General features: G+C 39.5%; 1 protein-coding gene across 1 annotated transcript in view; it reads right to left on the bottom strand.

Moving 5' to 3' along the window:
- Positions 1-1,314: 1,314 nt before the first annotated feature.
- hmgcll1 (3-hydroxymethyl-3-methylglutaryl-CoA lyase-like 1) overlaps positions 1,315-8,009 on the bottom strand; it is a 74,712-nt gene continuing 68,017 nt past the window's right edge. The window contains exon 8 of the mRNA XM_048597096.1: positions 1,315-1,569. Within this exon, the coding sequence (XP_048453053.1) occupies positions 1,315-1,569 (255 nt within the window). The remainder of the gene's footprint in view (positions 1,570-8,009) is intronic.

Below are 8,009 nucleotides of genomic sequence, written 5' to 3'. Positions count from 1 at the left end.
CCACTGACATCACCACTACATCATCACCTTGTCTTTCCTCTGCCCACATGGGAAAATTTGGACAGGCAACAAGTTTTGCATGTTATCTAAAAAGATCAGTGTAAACTATTAATGCTGCTACAGAGCTACTCTGCAAGCAACTTAAGATATTTAAAACTTTACTACAATATTTTGACCTATTCATTGCTGCACATCCAAGGCAAAATAATACATAGTCAATACAAAGTATCAAACTAATAGCTCCACAACTCCGATCTATTTACTTGAATGCTATTTTCTTGAGATGCATGTGCTCGTTATTACAATGGAAATTAGTCAAATAAGGGCAGTAAAGTGGAACACCTACATAGGAATGAAAGTCAGGGTTATATTTGAACATTCAACGTTCTGTGTGTTTTAATATATTCATTTGTGGGATGTGGGCAGCGCTGGCTGGCCAGCATTTCTTGCCCATCCCTAGTTGCCCTTGAGAAGGTGGTAGTGAGCTGCCTTCTTGAACCGCCATAGTCCTCCTGCTGTGGGTTGACCCACAATGCCATTAGGAAGAGAATTCTAGGATTTTGATCCCGTGATAGTGAAGGAACGGCGAAATATTTCCAAGTCAGGATGGTGAGTGGCTTGGAGGGGAACTTGAAAGTAGTGGCGTTCCCATATGTCTGCTGCCCTTGTCCTTCTAGATGGAAGTGGTCGTGGGTTTGGAAGGTGCTGTCTGAGGATCTTTGGTGAATTTCTGCAGTGCATCTTGTAGATAGTACACACTGCTGCTACTGAGCATTGGTGGTAGAGAGAGTGGATGCTTATGGATGTAGTGCCAATCAAGTGGACTGCTTTGTCCTGGATGGTGTCAAGCTTCTTGAGTGTTGTTGAGGCTGCACTCATCCAGGCAAGTGGGGAGTATTCCTTCACACTCCTGACTTGTACCTTGTAGATGGTGGACAGGTTTTGAGGAGTCAGGCAGTGAGTTAATCGCTGCAGTATTCCTAACTTCTGACCTGCTCTTGTAGCCACTCCGTTAACATAGTGAGTCCACTTGAGCTTCAAGTCAATGATAATCCTTAGGATGTCGATAGTGGTTGATAAGCTTTGAATTTTTTTTTTAATTGTAATACTCATTCATAAATTTACCAATAGTCTTCATATATTTTTGCTCTGGCTTTTCTTTCAGATATTTTATATAACAAACATGGCAAAATTTATTTTCTGAAGCACTTCTAATGAAATGCATTGTCTTGGATTTCTCTTGCTTTGTTTTTTGCAGAGTGTTTAAATAAAGCAAGGTTCTTTTCTCATAATCTCAATATTATCTTTGTAATATCACATTGATATGTGCTCATATGTGGCAGATGTTACTTGAAGAGGCCATTTGTCTACTTTTGGTTGTACTTCATCCCCAATCTCTGGCTTCTTGACCACGAAACAAAGAAAAGTAAGAGCAAATTGGAGGACTTCCTTGTTGCTGTGCTCCTGGGCTTGGCCAAGGTGTCTCTTTATAGACACAGACAATGGGTTGCGAATTGACTCATCAGATCCATGGCTCTCTTCCATGGTTAAATCCATGCCTGAGCATCCGTGTACAGGAAGGTAGGTGCTACAGTGACTGAAGGCCATCATCAACCGCAGAAATTACATTTGATTTAATTTTGTAAATTTCCTTTAAAGTTCTGTGTTTGTTAAAGTGCCCTTTAAAAGACTCTTAACAAGTAAAATAGTTAATTTGTATATCATAATAATGAATTAAAAACTGCAGAGCCCGAAGATCTGAAACAAACAAAAGCAGAAATTGCTGTAGAAACTTAGCAGGTCTGGTAGCAGCTGTGGAGGGAAAGCAGAATGAACGTTTCGAGTCAACCTTTGTTTTATTCTGAAGAAGGATGGTGAGACTCAAAACATTAATTCTGCTTCTCTCTCCAAAAATGCTGCCAGACCAGCTGAGTTTCTCCAGCAATTTCTGTTTTTAATTTGTGCATCAGTTCTTTATTGATTAAATCAAGAGTATAAAGCAGATGTTCAGTTTGTTTCCATTTTCTAACAAGGAAGACAGTTCAGAGCAGAATTCTTTATCTGATTTTATTAAAGTTACACTAACTGCCCATTTACAAATGATGCGTCTATTTCCATGATGATATTCATTTCCAATAACTAATTGATAGCTAAAAGGATTTGTTGAGAGCACAGTTGTTGTTAAAAACACAATTTGCCCTACAAAGCAGCATGTTAAATTCGATAGAACAAGTAACCATAAACTGTAAAAACGTGATAGGCTTTTATGTCTTTTTCTACTGCAAACCACGCTGACAAAATGCAAATAATTAATTTTATGCCATTCCCAATGGGTTATTTACAATAAGATATAAGACTTCCTATCTTTCACAGTAAACATTATTAACCCAAATGGAACAATTTCCCCCAAGAATCTTCAAAGATTAAACAACCTACACATCAGTATGTTTACCATATGTCCATTTTATTACCATGGGATTGTTAGAGATGTTTTCCAAGTTCTTTATACTGAACCAGATGTCACAAATCCCAGAGTGAAGTAAAATTAACGTGGTAGCCTTCACATGACCTCAACTCTGTGTTTGTTTTATCAATAATCAGTGTTAAACTATACAGGGCAGTTCTCGCTGAATATTCTCATTCTAAAGGCCACTTTGCCAGCAATTACCAAAACTGCTGACTTTGTTGAATGGTGGAGCTATAGCAGTACTTCATGTGATTACTCGTGCTCTGGATTTTTAATTGCTGTTTGCATTGGCAAAGAACATGCACCAGGTCTGGTTTGTGCTCTATACTTCCAGCCCTTTGCTTTCACTAACATCAGCATGGGATATTGTACTCGGCACAAGTTGTGTTGTGTAAACATAAACTGGTAAATTATCCTGTCACTCTACAAAAGTTCAAAGCTCTAATTGCTTTGGAGGTTTGGAAAACTCAAACGGACTGTTCTCTGAAATATTTTCAATGTTACATTCGTACAATTACTTGCTTTTCTGTGAAATTCCAACATAAAATGAATGAACAGCTGCAGAAATTCTGCTAATTGAAAGAAATAAAAATATCCACGTAATGCATCTATACAACTAGCAACTACATATATATACCTGGCTGCCAAGGGAGTTTTTGACCATCTGAAGTTACTACACATACCTCAAAGCAATGGCAATCTCTAATTTTCATTAATCTTTATCTCAACCTGCAGGCTCTGCAATGCCTTTAAAGCTTTTATATGATATTTTCCATTCTGGATTGCAATAATTATACTTTGTAGTTAATGATGAACAGTTGTAATACTGTTTTAACTCCCTGAATGCGGGTGGTACAGCTGAGTGTCCAGACTGTTCAACTCCGCATATACATAAATAGCACCCCATACAGAGAAAATAATCTTTGCAAGGCGATCTCTGGTTGTATATATAATATTACATGCCTCTTTAATTACATGTTCCCCACAAGCACAGTAGTCATAGATCTACCTTCCGTTTACTGATAGTCTCAAGACTCCTCATTGCAAACTTGTGGGACACAGTAAAATGATTCTTGTTTTACGGGATAAAACTTGAGATGCCACCTCAACTTCAGTTGAAACCTTGAGGATGCCAAGCAAGAAATTCTTAATTGCAGAGAGTGATTTGGTGGAATGTAACTTTTTGTTCCATTCAATTCCCATTCAATGTCAGGCAATCAATGATCCAGCATCCTTCAGAAGAATTTGTTTTGTTGATTTCTTCTCCTGTCTGGCTCTCGCACATTGGTTGGTATATTGTTGGGTTAGCATTCTGTGGCAACAGACTCCATTCTCAACTAGCTATTCTTCATCATATGCAATACAAATCTGTTAGCCCACAACAGGTCAAAAGGGTCTAGGCCCGAAACGTCAGCCTTCCTGCTCCTCTGATGCTGCTTCGCCTGCCGTGTTCATCCAGCTCTACACCTTGGTATCTCAAACCCAATCCGAAATTGCAGCCTATGTTCTGGCATGCTCTTTAAATCTGGCAAGTTTGAAGTATGAGTAACCCTCTCTGAAGGCATGGCTCAGCAATTCTAATTCATTGAAATGAATTTCAGTCAACACATACAAGATTCCAAAAGGGAATGAGAGGGAATATGTCGGCAGATGGATTCTGCCCGACAGGGACTCTAAAACCCAGGAGCACTGTCTGATGATGAGGCCAATTATTTCAGGCTGAGAGGAGGGAAAATTACTTCACTCAAAGAATGGTGAATCTTCGGAATTGTCCACCTCAAAAGTTTATCAATGCTCCATCACTGAAAACATTCCAGGTCAAGACAGACAGATATCTAGTTTCTCATTGAGTTTAGGAGTTGGGAGGTCATGTTGCGGCTATACAAGATATTGGTTTGGCCACTTTTGGAATACTGTCTTCAATTCTGATCTCCCTCCTATAGGAAAGATGTTGTGGAACTTGAAAGGAATCAGAAAAAAATTACAAGGATGTTGCCAGGGTTGGAGGGTTTGAGCTATAGGGAAAGGCTGAATTCGCTGGGGTTATTTTCCCTGGACTGTTGGAGGCTGAGGGGTCACCTTATAGAGGTTTATAAAATCATGAGGGACATGGATTGGCTGAATAGCCAATGTCTTTTCCCCAGGATAGGGGAGTCCAAAACTAGAGGGCCTGGGTTTAAGGTGAGATGGGGAAGATTTAAAAGGGACCTAAGGGGCAACTTTTTCTCAGAGAGGGTAGTGCATGTATGGAATGAGATGCCAGAGGAGATGGTGGAGGCTGGTCCAATTACAATATTTAAAAGGTATCTGGATGGGTACTTAAATAGGAAGGCTTTAGAGGGATCTGGGCCAAAACATGGCAAATGGGACTAGATTAATTTAGGGTATCTGGTCAGCCTGGATGAGTTGGACCGAAGGGTTTGTTTCCATTCTGTACATCTCTATGACTCTATAATGTTTGGATCCAGTTAAAAAGTGGAGTTGAAGACAAAGTTCAGCATGGATTATACTGAATGGCAGACTAGGTTTGACAGGCCATCTGGTCCACTCTTGCTCCCATTTGTTTTGTTCTTGTATCCAGTTCTTGGGAGCCATTTGTCTGGAATGGCTGCAGCCTGGGTTTCCCAGTGCTTCAGAAACACAGCAAGCGAGAGGGAGGAGAGTATGGGAACTGCCCTCTCCAACAAGGTTAAGTGCTTTTGCAACACTACCTTTGGGCCATGGACAGCGAGAGTGCTCTCTTCCCCTTCCTTGCCTCCCAGTCACCCTTCAGCTTCTTGAACAAACCTTTTACTGTTTCTCAAATTGAGATCTATCTGACCTCCCCACACAACTGCTCTCCCCACACCCCACCCTCTGCCTAGCGCAGCCCTGAGCTTCTCTGCCTACTGGGCTATATCTACAAGCATCTACCTCAGGTACTCCCATCCAGCAGGAGACTGAGCAGCAACTGAGCAGGAAAGACAATAGTAAAGTTCAAATAATGTCCTGACAGGCTTTGAAACTATAGGCATGTGCCCGTGTTCCTTCCTACCTACTTCCCAATGTTCAACAGCCATACCGTCATGATATACCCTCACAATAAATCCATCCTCTCCTCCAGTCTATACTCTAAACACACTGGCAGTAGTGGCGTCTGGATATTAACCAGTACTGGAAGCTCTAGCTGACATATCCCTTCTGAACACTTGAATTGATTGGAGTACAAGTTAGTATTCGACTGGCAGCTTCCTGATTTATACAATTCATTGAAACATCAAGGGAGGTATGTTTACAATCGTGACTGAAACACATTCTACCCTAATCGCAAACAACAACAAACTATTTTAATAAAGTTAAAATGGCAGAAAAAGAAACACAAGTCTGACTTTTGAACGCAGTAATTATTTTTCTCACTGATTTTTGTTTGTAAAAAAACATAGTTGATGTTCTCAACCTTGGATAAACTGCGTATTTGAACATAATGCTTCTGAAATAACATTTGAGGACAATATTTCCAATTGTTTCGGTATCATTTAAGCCATAACTTTTCAAAAATAGTTGATTATATGTAGGCACTATATTATTGGATAAAAAAATCGCCATATGTCTCCATATTAGATATTTGGAGTTCCCCAAATCTGGGACAGTCAAGAACTATGGGAATATGTATTGGCAAGTCACCATCCTACTTATACATGATATCTATTTCTTGGAACATTTACAGCCCAAGTAAATGGCCAAAGAAAAGTAAAGAAGTACCACCCATGTCATCTTCTAGTATGTAACTGTAATGGTCACCAATCAGAAACTAAGTTTGTCAGAACGGTTTCTCAGATCTCCTGGCTTGGCATGACAGTCTTTCGGCCTGGCATAGAGGTCTCTTGGTGGCCCAGCGTGGTGGTCTCTCAGCCTGGCATTGCCTCACCGTGGACTATCAGCCTCGAGATGATTTCAGAGTGATCTCCTGGTCTTGAGAGCCTCAAGGTGAAGCTCAGCACAGTCTGGAATCAAGGACTGGTGCAGACTGGAGGCTAGTTGCCAGAGTGGATGGGTTGGAAGGACTGTTGTTCTGAACTGTTTTATTCCTCTATTTTCTAATTTATTCCTTTGATCTGCAGTACTGGTCTTTTTATTTCTTTATTTTTCTAATTTTTTTTTCCTACGAACTTGTCCTGAAGAATCTGTACCTAGGTACCTCGTACCTAAGATGGCGCTGTAAGTGGCGACTTGTAAACGTTTCACTGTACTCATTTAAGTACATGTGACAATAAAGCTAAGTCAATTCATTCAATTTTAGATCTCTGGGAATATGTAAGGGAGAAGCTAGTAACTTTTGCTGGACTCGTGTTTGGCCATTATTACTGTTTTTTGGCTCTGGACAGTTGCATTATGGAGATGGCAGCAATTCAAAGGGGTTAATCTGGCTCATCACTCTACCCAGAAGCACATGGAGGCCATCAGAGGTCAAGTCAATGGTGTCCAAAAGAAGCTGTAGCCAACTAATGTTGGGACAAGAATGGGAGGAAAATAAGCTCATGATTTGCAAATACAGGCTTTCATTCTGTACTTTGCAATGTGACAAAAGCAGATCATTGGTTCAGGTATCTGAAAAAGCTTAACTACAAATTAGTTTTCCAAAACTGGTGTAAAAACACGGCATTAAGGTGTGCATCATTCCTCAGGCAGCTTTTATTGCAACATACAATTAAATATGGAAGCTAATTGCAGCTTGTCTCAGTATTACTGCTGCTGAGCTTTGAAAAGCCTCTAATTGAAAATCCAGCTGCTGTTTTGATTTTGGATCATATGCATTAAGCGACTTACTGATTTGAGAGCCAAACTGAAAATCTACACAGCCATCTTTATACCATACTATTGAGTGATGCAGAGAAAATTGTTTTTGAATAAGGGCCAAATTAGAAAGTGGTTATTTTGCAAAACTTTCCATTCACTGTATGTCATACTAAAAATCAGGTTTTCTTAAATAGCATAATGTGAATGTTCAAATAAGTTCTCACTTAAATAGAATCACTAACCTTTCATCTCAATTCTCAGTAGCATTTAAAGGTCCTATTCTATCTCATATTGAAGGTAAGACAGCTGAATTAATTTCCACTTGTATTGCTGTAGGCTATCCATATGCTGAAAACTTTTATCTAAACATGTTTCAATAGAAAAGTACTGAATATTGAGTACACAGCTATGACAAACGTTGACACAATCAATCAATGCAATTTAATTCAGTTATCTTGCCTCAAATATGAGGGAGTAAGACATTTAAATGCTACTATGAATCAAAATGAAAAGTTACTGATGCTATTCAAGTGAGAACTCGTTGGAATATCATGCAATATAAGAAAGCCTAATTTTTAGTTTTTTTGACAATCTGGTTAGACTATTTCAAAAATGTTTGAGTAGCCACTAATTTTAAATCACAGGATTTAGGCGATTAGATAAAAGGGATTAGTTATCTTTTATAAGATAACAAGGTGTAGAGCTGGATGAACACAGCAGGCCAAGCAGCATCAGAGCAGCAGGAAAGCTGACGTTTCGGGCCTAG

The sequence above is a fragment of the Rhincodon typus genome, chromosome 5 (assembly GCF_021869965.1).
Source record: "Rhincodon typus isolate 14 chromosome 5, sRhiTyp1.1, whole genome shotgun sequence".
In the NCBI taxonomy this organism is placed as follows: Eukaryota; Metazoa; Chordata; class Chondrichthyes; order Orectolobiformes; family Rhincodontidae; genus Rhincodon; species Rhincodon typus.
The sequence above is the reverse complement of the archived record's forward strand: the minus strand, read 5'-3'. Positions and strand labels throughout refer to the sequence as shown.